The sequence below is a fragment of the Pholcus phalangioides genome, unplaced genomic scaffold, assembly GCF_987345545.1.
Source record: "Pholcus phalangioides strain wild (caught in Gottingen) unplaced genomic scaffold, Ppha-v1.0 ptg000021l_1, whole genome shotgun sequence".
Lineage (NCBI taxonomy): Eukaryota > Metazoa > Arthropoda > Arachnida > Araneae > Pholcidae > Pholcus > Pholcus phalangioides.
Genome location: NW_028301614.1, coordinates 14405704 through 14421116, shown reverse-complemented (window position 1 = coordinate 14421116; position 15413 = coordinate 14405704). Strand labels below are relative to the sequence as shown.

General features: G+C 37.0%; 1 protein-coding gene across 3 annotated transcripts in view; it reads right to left on the bottom strand.

Moving 5' to 3' along the window:
• LOC149070677 (zinc finger protein 236-like) overlaps nt 1-15413 on the bottom strand; it is a 101723-nt gene that overhangs the window by 27387 nt on the left and 58923 nt on the right. For all 3 annotated transcript variants that reach the window (XM_089249136.1, XM_089249138.1, XM_089249137.1), the window contains one exon: nt 7609-7781. In XM_089249136.1, the coding sequence (XP_089105262.1) occupies nt 7609-7781 (173 nt within the window). The remainder of the gene's footprint in view (nt 1-7608; nt 7782-15413) is intronic.

Here is a 15413-nt window from a genome sequence, read left to right as displayed (position 1 = left end):
GCCTCAAGCTAATTCTATTTGTGTGGCCCCAAGAAATCAAATTACGAGAACGAATGGCGTTATTGAAAAGTCAGCTTCTATTGCCATGCAACTCTGAAGTTTCTTAACACTAAAGCTACCGCGCGGTCATTCTGAAGTTTGATCACCCACTACATCTTTATTTTTCAAAATTTGACAATTTCGCTCCGTTACTTTTCCTGATTTGACGAAAGGAATCTTTTGGTGCAAAAAAATTTTCTAAGTCATTTCATTGATCTTGTAGAAAAACTTCTATCTAGAACTACTGAGCGGTCATTTTGATCACTGTTTCAATGGTAGAAATAAGTTCTGTGAAATTATGAAATATTTAAGGTTTGACGTGAAATCTACAACAGCAAATCGATTACAGTCAGATAAATTTGCTTTAGTTTCAGAAATATGGAATGAGTTCATCCCCAAAGCAAAATATGCAGAAATGTGAGACGTACGTCGCAGAACAATCAGTGCTGTTGCAGAACAATCTGAAAGAATTTCAAGTGTAGAAAAACGCTATTATGTATATGCAAATTTTTATTGCAGAACATTTTAAGTCAGCTGAGGGCTCGCTGCAGAACACCACAAAACATTCTGCTTTGGGGGAGTTCATGAACAACTACAAGTCATGCTACATTCCAGGTCCTAATTTGATGGTAGATGAACAGCTTTTTCCTACAAAGACAAGATGCAGATTCCTTCAATATATGGCTAATAAGCCAGACAAATCTGGAATCAATCTGGATGATTGTTGATTCTAATTATGTGTGCAACAGTTTTCCATATCTCGGCAAAGATGAATTACGTCCCAATGATGTACCTCTTCCAGAACAAGTTGTAATGAAGATTGCGCAACCATATCTAAAGAAAGGAAGGAATATTACAACCGATAGTTTTTCACTTCCGTGAAGCTTGTAGAAAAATTGAAAAAGGCTGATACTAGTCTCGTGGGAACCATGAATAAATCCAGACGAGAAATCCCTAATGTTATCATAAACTCAAATGCTCAGTTATACAATACCAAACTCCTAAAATTAGATCTTATTACAATGACTGCGTATCAGGGAAAACCTAAAAAAATGTATTGGTTTTGAGTTCTCTTCATCCCTCAATTGAAATTTCGACCAATAAAAAAAAAAAAATCCGAGTCCGTGGAATTTTATAACTCAACAAAATTTTAGACCAGATGGCATGAAAATATTCTGTGGGATCTCCTTCAAGGCGCTGGCCGATGCACGTGTTTCATAATATCCTTGATCTGAGCGCAATCAATACATGGATTTGCTACAAAAAAGTTACGAAGAAAAAAATTTCTCGGAGGAACTTCATTTTACAATTAGCTGATGAACTCCGATCAGCCTTCATCGCAGATAGATGTCCCCCTTCAGATTTGTTTGAAAACTCTGACGATGATCAAACAGAGAAATTGGAGAAACGCAAACAGTGCTATGTGAGCAAATGTAAAAACAAAACATTGATGTGCAGAAAATGCAAAAATCCAGTTTGTAAAAAGCATTGAGAAGCAAAGATTCAATGTTCCGACTGCTAAGTGATATATGATCGCTATATGCTTTTTATTTCTCTGCGAAGTCCCAACATTGGCGAACACAATGGGGGGGGGGATTCTAAACCCCCCCCCCCCCCACCTTGAGCCAAGATTATAGTGTTATTTTTCAGGAAAAACCGTAAATCCCCAGAAGGGAAAAAATTTAACTTCTCCTCGAGAAAATTTTGCAAATGCCTACAAGTCCCAATATCTATTTGTTTTCTTTTCGGTAAATGCAATTATTCGTATTATATAAATTATGAATATTTTTTTGTTATAATATATTTATATCCAGATCACACACGCACATATATTATTCACCCGAGGAATATTATTTCCTCGGGTGAGGTTGATAACAAAAGACTGGTTCCTTGTTTTCGGAGAACTAACTTTGATGTTTTGCGAAGAAGGTTAGCGGAAGTTTTCAAAGACCGGTTGGAATCAGTAGGGGTGGTAAGTCAATGGGAAGAATTTAGTACGAAGCTGTCCTCTGTTTTGCACGACGTCATACCCTTTGTTCGAAAAAAGCGTGTTTGTACATCACACCCTCTATGGTTCACGGATAGCGTGCGGAACCTTTATCTTGAAAAGAGAAGAGCATTCAGAGAGTATAAAAGTGGACGAGGTGACCTATCATTGTTTACTGATAAAAGAAGACTGTTGAAGAAAGCGATAAGGGATAGTAAAAAGGAAGTTGAATCTAGGTTGGCAGATAACATTGGCTCTGACCCAAAATCATTTTTTCGATATGTCAATAATGGATGTAAGGGGACAGTTGGCCCCCTCTCGATAGGAGGCTCAAAAGTAGAGAGCAATGTAGGCATGTGTAGTGCTTTCAATGACTTTTTTGCGTCGGTTTTTAATGGAGATAATGATATTCGATATACGGGTGTTGCATGGGGTAATAAAACGCTCAACGATATTCAAGTGGAAGACGTGGAGGTCCTAAATCTTCTAAGAAATGTATGTGCAAGCAAAGCACCAGGACCAGATGATATCTATCCCAGGGTTCTCAGGGAAGGTGCTAATGAATTGTTGGGGCCAGTCGCACAGATATACAGGAGTAGTGTTGCTGAGGGTATCGTCCCGAGAGATTGGAAACTGGCTAACGTTGTTCCGATATTTAAGAAGGGTAGTAGAGAAGTGGTGTCTAATTATCGTCCAGTGAGTTTGACGAGCTCCCTCTCGAAAATTTTGGAAATTATCATCAAAAGGCAGTTTGTGAAGTGGATAGACGAGAATAATGTATTGTCGGATAATCAGCATGGGTTCAGGAAGGGGAAGTCATGTGTAACTAACCTCCTTTGCTTCTATGATCACGTGACTAAGGCTTTGGGTAAGAGCAAAAATGTCGACGTTGTTTACCTTGATTTCCAGAAGGCATTCGATCGGGTCCAACATGGCAAACTCTTGAAGCGTTTACACGAGATTGGAATAGGGGGCAACTTGCTGAATTGGATAGAATCGTGGTTAAGAGATAGGTCGCAACGAGTTATGGTGAACGGGGAATTCTCTGGTTGGACAGACGTCACAAGTGGAGTTCCTCAGGGAAGTGTCCTTGGCCCCATACTTTTTTCACTTTTTATCGATAAACTCGATCAGGGTATCGATGGAATGACTAGCAAATTCGCAGATGATGTGAAGCTAATGGGGGTAATCGGAAATGAAAGCGATAGGGAGTTGCTCCAGACCAACTTAAACAAGATTGCAGCATGGGCAAATGAATGGAGCATGACGTTTAGCGTAGATAAGTGCATGGTCGCTCATTTTGGTTCGAACAACCCACGGTTCTCTTACGAGTTGAATGGTGTCACTATCCCGGATGCAACCAGAGTCACCGATTTGGGAATTCTCATTGACGAGCGACTTAAGTTTTCTGAACATTGTTCAGCGGTTGTCAAAAAAGCGAATAGAATGCTTGGTCTCATTTTCAAAAAGGTCTCTTCGCGTTCTCCTAAAGTCATTCTTCCGCTTTTTCGAGGCTTAGTTCGTCCTGGACTGGAGTATGCTGTAAGGTTTTGGAGACCATACCTACAGAGGGACATAGACTTGGTTGAAGGGGTGCAGAGAAGAGCTACGCGTGTCCTTATTGGCACACAGGGCTTGAGTTATGAAGAAAGACTTCATTTTTTGAATATGTTTACATTGGATGAACGCAGGTGTCGAGGAGATATGATCGAAGTGTTCAAAATTTTTAATGGGATGGATAGGATGGACCATGAACTTTTAGTACACCGCCAATCGACTGCTTTTACAAGGGGACACCAGTATCGATTGGTGAGGGACAATGCAAGGTTATGGTGTCGCAGGGAATTTTTCTCCAATAGGGTTGTTAATAAATGGAATAGCTTACCCCCGGAGGTAGTAAATTGTAACACAATTGACACGTTTAAAAAGAAATACGATAAACATGTTGGGGTAAATCGAGAAGCTATCCATTCTTAGAATAAGACAACCATAAGTATTCTTTATGGGCATTGTATAATATTTTATCATGTGTATATATTGTTTGTAATTTGTGTTAATTGCATTTTTAATTGGGTTGCTGTATTTTTTAAACATATGACAACCATATTTTTATGGGCATCTTTTTATCAGCCACCTCGTTGGGCATTTTGCCTGTTGTGGCGTTGTATTTGTATTATATCAGTGTTCCCCAAACTTTTGATATCGCAGATTCCTTGCAGTAATGGTCATTGCACAGCGGAGCTCCATTAGCGTCAGGTCAATTTTTAGACACTCTCCCTCTTCCATAAAATCTAATATCTATTCTGTTTTTTGATTTGCATATAAATTTCTTTATAAAAAAAAATGAACAAATTGTAATTTCACAGCACGAAATGTGTCATTCATGCAATGGCAGTAAATGAAAATAATCCCGCAGACCCCTTACAAAGTCCTCATGGACCTCCGGGGTCCACAGATCACAGGTTAGGAAACACCATATTATATCAAGATTTTTTATTTTGAAATTTTATGGATTTTTAACCGAGGTTGTTCTTTTGTTTGCAAATTAGAATTGTAAAAAAATATATTGAGTAATTGTAAAAAAATATTTTGTTTACTTCAAAATCAAAGTTTTTTCATTTATCCAGCTGGGGGGGGTGAAAAAATCACCAGATGATTATAAAACAGTTCTTGAAAACTTACGACTTGAAATACTGAAATCCATAGATAATACGCAATATAAATTCCAAAATGTAAGCATAAGATTTTTTTCACGGGGATGGGGCCCCAGAGACCCCCCAAAATATCCATACAACAATATATCAAGACACGCAATCCTTGTTCTTATGACACTTGTCTTAATTCAAAATAAATCCTTATTAACAGCTTTCTCATGCATTTTTGCAATAGCAGTCAAAAAGACCGCTTCGGTAGTTCTGGGGGGGGGGGGTCCGCAAATTTCGGTAGTTCTAGTGTTAAGGGAGAATTTTGTTTTTGGCACAAGATAGATACAGAATTGAAAAATTTTGGGGTTTTTGTAGCAAAATATAGCAAATGGCCAGAAATTGTAGCAAAATGTAACAGTCATCAGAAATTGTAGCAGATTTTGTAGCACCCCTGTAATGTTTCTATTTTAATAACTATACAACCCCTTGAAACATGAATGACATGTCTGAGTACTACACATTATTTGGAAACTTTTTCTAATTGGAAGAATACTTCTAGGATCAACAGCTTGCCAGTAAAATGTCATGCCCCTGTTTGCTACCTGGATATTTAAATTTCGTATTTATGAAATAACCGCGATAAATGCGAAATTTGCCAATTTTGACGAATAAATGTAAAAATTTGAATTTTTACTACTTTTCTGGAAATCTCGATAATTAAAATTTTATTGTTAATTTTTCCGTGTGTTTCCAAACTATAATTGACAGCTTAACAGAATTCGAAACTAAATATGAAAATAAAGGATCTAGTATCAGACTCTGCCCGTTACATAACTGCATGCTTGAAATTATTAAAAACTGTTCTTGGTGACAACATTTTGCACTACCAATGGTGGGTGCATAAAGTGAATCTTGTGGGTGGCGCATTCATTAAAGAATTTAATTCTGTTGTGGCCAAGACGAAGATAGCTTTTTTTACACTCGAGACAAATTAGCAGTGTGTATTTAAGCTACCACTATCACTGTATAAGTAGGCTATTACCGCACCAAAATTCTTCCCGACGCCTGTAGTAATGAAGCAGAATTCGTGGTTCAAAAAGGTCATCCATCTGAGTGAATATCATATATTACTGCTTTTCTCAATAAATATGAAGATGAATTTCCAGCATAAGTTTTGACAATGAAATTCTAGCTCCTAAAATACGGGTTCAGTTGATTTTCGTTTCTGAGTTCTGTAGGAAAGTTATGCTAATTGACAATTTTGAAATTATCAAACTTTCCATTTGCACATGCTTTGTGGAGTAAGTTTGTAGATTTGAAATCTTTTGGGCTCAAATTTCAAGGGCATTTTTACGAAAAAAAATTTACAAATCAGTACAGCAGAGTCTCGCTTATCCAACATAAACAGGCTGGCAGAACGTCGGATAATACGGAGGTGTCAAGGAAAAAGCCTATTAAACGTCAAATTATGTTATAATTTTGCACATAACAGAAAAAATTAAGTGGGAAAATGAACTTACAGTTACAGAATGTTTTGAAGCCAAATACGGTACTTAAAAAAGTTCAGTCCTGTGATGATTTAGATAAATTTTTGAATCGTAATCTGCTTTCCTGACGAGTGTCATTTCTTTGCTGCCAAATCTCGCCATCTTTACAGCATCATTATGTCGATTCATGTAGCTGCTTCTTGTTGCTCAATGTATTTAATTGCAGTTTCTAAAGCCTTAACTCCATCGTTGTGTGAAATTCTGAAAGATCAACAGTTGGTGATTTTTTTTTTTTGCGGTGGGACGTCGGATAATACGGAAGGCCGGATAAACAGGACTCTCCTGTATGTTGGAATCAATGAACCACATAGTATTCTGCTGAAGACACAGCAGCAGAAAAGAGTTAAGATAAGTTCACTTTGCACATGACATCCAACCAGTGTCATCTTAATGAATGGGTCTGGCCGAGCACGGCCCAGAAACCTCGAGTGAAGAGAGACCTCATGAAAATGAGATCTGGTTCAAATTATCAAGAGTAAGCATTTCTAGCAAGGTAGGTGAAGGGAGCCTCAGAAAAATCATTTTAGCTGAGGGCCTATGATGTGCTATTTTTTTTTATATATATTTTATTTTCTTTAATTTTTATTTTTTTTGTGAACAAAAATTCTAACATGAATTTTTTTTTTGCGAATAAATGCAAAATTTATGATTCTTACAATTTTTTTTTTGCGAAATTTACGTATCCCTAATAATGATGTTTGTCGTAAAAGAGAAAATTTAGCTCTGTTCTCAAATTAATAAAATCTCACAATGAAAGAAAAACTCAATAAGATATATAGGTTACACCGATTACATAACTCTAGAGCAGTGGTTAAAACCATGAGTCCTTGAAGTTTCAGGGGTTCTGTGAGGTTGGATGGAGAAACAAATAAGTTATTGAGAGAGATGGCATTTTTTCTCAGCAACTTAACATGGCGGCATATATAAAAAAGACTTTCTGGATGTTCATGATGAGATGAACTTTAGAAAGAAAAATTCATCTCAGCATTAAATTATTTTGTATTACATAGCTATTTTTTTTTTAAACTTGAATCAATAGGGAAATAGTTCAGTCAATGAACAAATGTAGATACTTAAAAGTATCAATTTTTAATGCAGAAAGCCTTTCTTTGATGTGCTGCGAATAACTTACAGTTTTTACATTAATATGTGCTGAAATATCATTTGGTAATAGGGTCCTTGAGCTTCGTTTTATTGACAAGGAAGGTACCTGGCTTCTGTTTCACTAACAAAGGTTTCTGGCTTCCACTTTGTCACAAAGAGTTGGTAAAACACAAAAAGTTAGCCCCTGCCCTAGAGACATGCATATATAAACATTTGAATTCATGCAGCTTATTTTTGCTATAATGAGCTCAAAAGAAAAAAAAATCAAACACTAGTCAAAACCTACTCATAAGCTTTTTTTGATCTTTTTGATTTATTTCCAGCAACTTTTGTCAGAGTGGAAGTTGCATTAACATCATTCGTTTCCACATTGCTGCTTGTTACTTGCGAGCCATTTATGGCGGGAGCTGTTTCAGTTGTGATGTATGATCCATTCAATGTTATATTCAGAGGATCAACCTGAAAAGAGCCAAGTGAAAAAAAAACCCTTTTAAATAAAAAGCCAAGATCTATCCAATAGATCATTATATTATTGTGATTTATTTTTAAATACACAATTTATACATATCGAAAAATAAAAATTTCAGATGATGTAGCGCTTGCTCGCTGGGTCATTCCATGTCAAATCATCCAGCCAAGACACCCATAGTAGAAATACAACGCCACAACAGGCAAAATGCCCAACGAGGTGGCTGATAAAAAGATGCCCATAGAAATATGGATGTCATATTTCAAAAATACAGCAACCCAATTAAAACTGAAATTAACACAAATTATAAACAATATATATACACATGATAAAATATTATACAACACCCATAAAGAATACTTATCGTTGTCTTATTCTAAGAATGGATAGCTTCTCGATTTACCACAACAGGTTTATTGTATTTCTTTTTAAACATGTCAATTGTGATACAATTAACTACCTCCGCGGGTAAGCTATTCCATTTATTAACAACCCTATTAGAGAAAAATTCCCTGTGGCACCATAACCTTGCATTGTCCCTCACCAATCGATACTGGTGTCCCCTTGTAAAAGCAGTCGATTGGCGGTGTACTAAAAGTTCATGGTCCATCCTATCCATCCCATTGAAAATTTTCAACACTTCGATCATATCTCCTCGACACTTGCTTTCATCCAATGTAAACATATTCAAAAAATGAAGTCTCTCTTCATTACTCAAGCCCTGTGTGCCAATAAAGACACGCGTAGCTCTTCTCTGCACCCCTTCAACCAAGTCTATGTCCTTCTGTAGGTATGGTCTCCAAACCTCACACCATACTCCAGCCCAGGAGGAACTAAGCCTCGAAAAAGCGGAAGAATGACTTTTGAAATGAGAACGCAAAGAGACCTTTTTGAAAATGAGACCACACACAAGCATTCTATTTACTATTTTGACCACCACTGAACAATGTTCAGAAAACCTAAGCCGCTCGTCAATGAGAATTCCCAAATCGGTGACCCTAGTTGCATCCGGGATAGTGACACCATTCAACTCGTAAGAGAACCGTGACTCATTTGAACCAAAATGAGCAACCATCAACTTATCAACGCTTAACGTCATGCTCCATTCATTTGCTCATGATGCAATCCTGTTTAGACTCGTCTGGAGCGACTCCCTATCGCTTTGATTCCCAATTACCCCCATTAACTTCACATCATCAGGGGTGGGAAGTGACTAAGTCCACTTTGGAGCAGCAAGATTCAGGATTTGGAGCAGCAAAATTCAGGATTAGGAGCAGATATTTATAAATTGGAACAGTGAAATTAACAAGAATATTTTCGTTAACCCTCAACCCTTTTCAAAATAAAACTGCACTGTCTTTTGATATCAAACATCTTGTTGTCAGCTTGATTTTTGATTTTGGTGTTTTAGGCTTTTGACACCTTGTTTGAAAGAGCAGCTGTCATAAAATTTTTTGCACCCGTCTATTCAAGATGATTTTTGCTTACTGAGGGCACTATTTGCTGCCTTGAACAGCAGCACTTCAAATGAGCTAAAACATTTTTATAAGTTTTCAATTTTTTTATACTTGAAAAGATTTTGTTGCAAAATGGGAGAGAATTTCGGAAGAATCAACACGATGTTTGGCGATTCAGAAATCATTATCTGGCGAGATTGGCGATCTGACACTCGTTATTTGGCGAAATTGGCGATCTGACACCCGTTATTTGGCGATATTGACGATTTAACGCTCGTTATTCGCCAAAGTTTCTAAACTAACATTCGTAATTCGGCGGACATGCGCTTTTTACTCCCGGAATGAAATTTTTTTTCACGAAACATCGGGATTTAACACAATGACGATCGACTACAGTAATTTCTGTTGCTTCCAGTGGCGACTTTTTTTTTAAAACGGAAACACTCGCATTTGCACTTTGACGCTGAAAACATTGCAAACCATCTTCAGTTCGACGATCGCGGATGAGGGGCCGATAATTTAAGTCGGTAGTTTAGATATAGTGGAATAAAACACGCTCTTCTCGGAAAGAATCGTTTCGTAGCTAGCTGGAGCAAAAAAATTTTTTCGTCCTTTCCGAAATTCCGGGCATACTGAAGCAAAATTCGCTATTTGGCGCAGAAAAATACGAAAATACGCTATTGGAGCAGGATGGCGCAAGATATTAGTTTTGGCGCAGTGCGGCGCAGAGTTCCCACCCCTACATCATCGGCGAATTTGCTAGTAATCCCATCGATATACTGATCGAGTTTATCGATGAAAAGTGAAAAAAGTATGGGGCCAAAGACACTTCCCTGAGGAACTCCACTTGTGACGTCTGTCCAACCAGAGAATTCCCTGTACACCATAACTCGTTGCGACCTATCTCTTAACCACGATTCTATCCAATTCAGCAAGTTGCCCCCCCCATTCCAATCTCGTGTAAACGCTTCAAGAGTTTGCCATGTTGGACCCGATAGAATGCCTTCTGGAAATCAAGGTAAACAACGTGTACATTTTTGCTCTTACCCAAAACCTTAGTCACGTGATCGTAGAAGCAAAGGAGGTTAGTTACACATGACTTTCCCTTCCTGAACCCATGCTGATTATCCGACAACACATTATTCTCGTCTATCCAATTCACAAACTGCCTTTTGATGATAATTTCCAAAATTTTCGAGAAGGAGCTTGTCAAACTCCCTGGACGATAATTGGACACAGCTTCTCTACTACCCTTCTTAAATATCGGAACAACATTAGCAAGTTTCCAATCTCTTGGGACGATACCCTCAGCAACACTACTCCTGTATATATGTGCGACTGGCCCCAACAATTCATTAGCACATTCCCTGAGGACCCTGGGATAGATATCATCTGGTCCTGGTGCTTTGCTTGCACATACATTTCTTAAAAGATTTAGGACCGCCACGTCTTCTACTTGAATATCGTTGAGGGTTTTATTACCCCATGCAACACCTGTATATCGAATATCATTATCTCCTTTAAAAACCGACGAGAAAAAGTCATTGAAAGCACTACACATGCCTACATTGCTCTCTACTTTTGAGCCTCCTATCGAGAGGGGGCCAACTGTCCCCTTACATCCATTATTGACATATCGAAAAAATGATTTTGGGTCAGAGCCAATGTTATCTGCCAACCTAGATTCAACTTCCTTTTTACTATCCCTTATCGCTTTCTTCAACAGTCTTCTCGATAATTAAAATTTTATTGTTAATTTTTCCGTGTGTTTCCAAACTATAATTGACAGCTTAACAGAATTCGAAACTAAATATGAAAATAAAGGATCTAGTATCAGACTCTGCCCGTTACATAACTGCATGCTTGAAATTATTAAAAACTGTTCTTGGTGACAACATTTTGCACTACCAATGGTGGGTGCATAAAGTGAATCTTGTGGGTGGCGCATTCATTAAAGAATTTAATTCTGTTGTGGCCAAGACGAAGATAGCTTTTTTTACACTCGAGACAAATTAGCAGTGTGTATTTAAGCTACCACTATCACTGTATAAGTAGGCTATTACCGCACCAAAATTCTTCCCGACGCCTGTAGTAATGAAGCAGAATTCGTGGTTCAAAAAGGTCATCCATCTGAGTGAATATCATATATTACTGCTTTTCTCAATAAATATGAAGATGAATTTCCAGCATAAGTTTTGACAATGAAATTCTAGCTCCTAAAATACGGGTTCAGTTGATTTTCGTTTCTGAGTTCTGTAGGAAAGTTATGCTAATTGACAATTTTGAAATTATTGTCCACTTTTATACCCTCTGAATGCTCTTTTCTTTTCAAGATAAAGGTTCCGCACGCTATCCGTGAACCATAGAGGGTGCGATGTACAAACACGCTTTTTTCGAACAAAGGGTATGACGTCGTGCAAAACAGAGAACAGCTTCGTACTAAATTCTTCCCATTGACTTACCAACCCTACTGATTCCAACCAGTCTTTGAAAACTTCCGCTAACCACCCTCTTAAAACATCAAAGTTAGCTCTTCGAAAACATGGAACCAGTCTTTTGTTATCAACCTTACCCGAGGAAAAGTTAGTGAAATCTGACTATACGATGATCACTGGAAGAAAACTCTTCCCCCACCGAAACATGTTCAACAAGATCCTCAGAACTAGTAAGAACGAAATCCAAAATAGCAGTGTCCCTCGTGGCTTCTGATTCATTCTGGTACAAAAAATTATCGAACACCAACCTCTGAAAGTCTCTTTCATACTGATCTCTAGCTGAAAGGTTCTCCCAATCGATACCCGGGTAATTGAAATTCCCTTAGTATGATAATCCTGTTATGCTTACACATGTAGGAAATTTCATCATGCAATTTGGCGATGTAGTTTCGATCCCTATTCGGTGGATTGTAACAAACCCCAACAATAAGTTTATGACGTCTTTTGTTTTCAAGCTCAACCCATATGGTTTCAATATCACTTCTCTGCACGTTACACTCTCTAGCCTTCAAACAGGATTTCACGTATATCAACACTCCACCCCCTTTCCTATCAGATCTATTTCTCAAAAAAGTATCATATCCCGAGATGTGTAAGAAAGATTCATCCCCATCATTTGTCCAAGATTCTGAAATGGCTATAAGATCCAGGCCCTCCACAACTATCATAGTTTCTAAAAAATCTTTCTTATTACCCAAGCTCCTGGCATTTATTAACACACATTTTAATTTGCCCGGTGATTTAGTGTCAATCGAGAAGCCATCCAAGTCAGAGGTGGGTAATTCCCCGTCAGTACTGTTGTGATTATCATTAACTAACCCGCATTCCCGGCTACGTGGTCTGGGAGTAAAAAACCTGACCTAAGGCTACCGTATACCTCCCAGACCCCCCGCTTATTTAGATGGATCCCACCCGAACGAAGCCACCTATCAGTAAATGCGGGAAGCTCCAAGAACGTGACCCCAAGTGAAGAGCAAATGTCCTTAGGGCCTATATTAAATTGGTGGATCCTATACCTATACCCCCCTACTACCCCTTGGCAGCACTGGAATCACTGCCACATCTGAACCCCCCTCCCTAGCGGATAATAGTAAAACCCGGTACTCTGACAGAGACTCACTAATATTCGCTCCTACCTGATTTGTTCCCACCCACAGAATCACCCGCAAGGAAAACTTTCCGTGATGAAAAACGTCTCGAACGTTGCCAATCTTCCCCCCAGGAAGACAACAGCGCTCGAAACCCCGAAAATCCCTACACACTCGGTTCCCAAGTTCCCTAACCATAGAATCGCCAATGATTAAACCCCTATCACTATCGCCCTCTACCTCATCCACGACCACCCATTCGCCCTCTAAACTGTCGTTCGTGGAGATTGCTTCTTCATCAACAGGTGGCTCGACGACCAGAGGGTCCGTTATAACCGGGCCCTCTAGCACCCTAACTTTTTCCCGTAAAGCTTCGACCTCGAGTTCCAGCCTTTTCCTATCTAAGCACCCTTTACAGTTGAAACTATCAGCTACTATACCCCTAGACCAGGGAAACCTCCCGTCGCAAGCTCTACACAACACTAGTCGAGGTCGAGGCATACTAACACTATTGCTAAAGCTAGATAATAATAATAATTAAAAATAGGAAAATGAAAAATGTTAACAGGAAATTAAAATAATGTAAAATACATTACTATCCGAAATATACGTAAGAGATTGTACGAAAAAATTATGTAAAATAGAATGTACGAAAAAATTACGTAAAATAGAATGTACGAAAAAATTACGTAAAATAGAATGCTCAACACTAAATCATGAAGAATAAAAAAAATATGTATATAAAGAATAGAACACACTCTAAAAATAGTATTAAGCTACAAAGTACAATTTTTACTTATTAGAATTAGCTAACTATCTCAAATCACACTAACACTACAACTATAGGCCCAAGTGGAAGGAAAAACAAAGTTATTGAGAGAACCTGGGAAAAAGTATACACTGTTTGCTCACCCTAACGTCCAAAAACCTACAAATTTATATCAGAGAAGCGAGAAAACACAAACCTGGCAAAAATTCAATGAAAATGAAATGAGAATGAGAATAAAAATTTTTTAAGTCGATCAAAATTTAAAAGAATTGAGAGCAATATAGTAAAAAAAAACCACTTATCTCGCAATCCGTGTGCTAGAAAAAAAAAAGAGTACACAGCCGAATATGACCCAAAAATAAACACACGCTAAGTAAAACTTACGAGAACGAAGAAAAACACAAAGAAAAACACAAAATGGTGCACCGACGGATAATCCTTCGGTAATCCCCTGGCAACGGTTTCGGTTAAAACTTCTTCTATTGCTCGGTGAGCGGAGCGCGATAAAAGCACGTCCGTTCCCAACGACGGCGAAGACGAGAAAGACGATAGTCTCAGATTTCAATTATTATTTTTTTTTATTTGTTGCTTTTACCATCCTTATTAACTGTGTGAAATATTATTTGCATACCTCTGAAACTTCTTGAGAAAAAAAAATGTTGAAATTTATCAAAAAATGATGCAGATGACTTTTTCGAGGCTCAATTTTTGAGTGGCATTGTTTGAGAAAATAAATCGTAACTTTTTCAATTTTCAATATATTCAAGTGAAAACTTCACTAAAGTGTTCACAAAAACATATAGAATATGAATAAAAATAATTCATATGCTTACATTTGAAATTTACATGCAAAACAATTATGCAAACTTTGTTTTTGTGGAATTTTTCGTTAGAAAAAATACAGTTTTGCTAACATATTTTTAGACCAGAGGCACAGCAGTTACCAAAACAACTTTTATTTTAAATTTCTCCTAAATATATGAAGTAAAATACCGGAGAAAAAAAAATGTTTTTTTGACCGTTAATATATTTGTTCTGGCTCGCAACACAAAATTCATCGAAATAAGATTGGATCGCTCCGATTTCAAATCATTCAACTAGATACTGAAATGCAACCCATCATCCCAGATTCCAATTATTATTTTTTGTTTATCACTTCTACCATCCTTGTTGACCATGCAAAATTTCATGTACATATCTCAAAAAACTTTTTGAGAAAAAAAAATGTTTTCTAACCTCACAAATGACGTCTCTAAGGCTAACCATTCAAGCAATATTATTTATGAAAATGTATCATAACTTTGCAGATTTTCAATACATTCAAAAGAAATTTTCACTAAAATGCTCACAAAAAAAATGAATAAAAAAGAACATGTAAACGTTAGAGGAAAAAAGTCATTTAAATTTAATTTTTTATTAATTATTAATTTTTTGGATGCACAGCATGAATTTTTTTAAAATTTAATCCCATTAATATATTAAGAAAGAAGACTTTAGGAGAGTAAACATTATTTTGAGAGTTAATACATTTGAGTAACAAAATACGATTTTACTTATATGACTAATCAATTTGTACATTTTGACTTAATATAATAATTTATGATTAATAAAAAAGAAATTTACATTTTATTTTTCATGTACACTTATATGTTTATTACAGTATTCACTAAATTAAGTTTCATGAGTAGTTAATGCAAATAATTCAAAACAATTAATAAATTTTAAAATTCTAGGATTGAATGAATTCATGAAAAAATTAGAAATGTTAATGTAATGTGTCAAATCAGAGTTGGTGAAAAAAAAGATTTTGTAG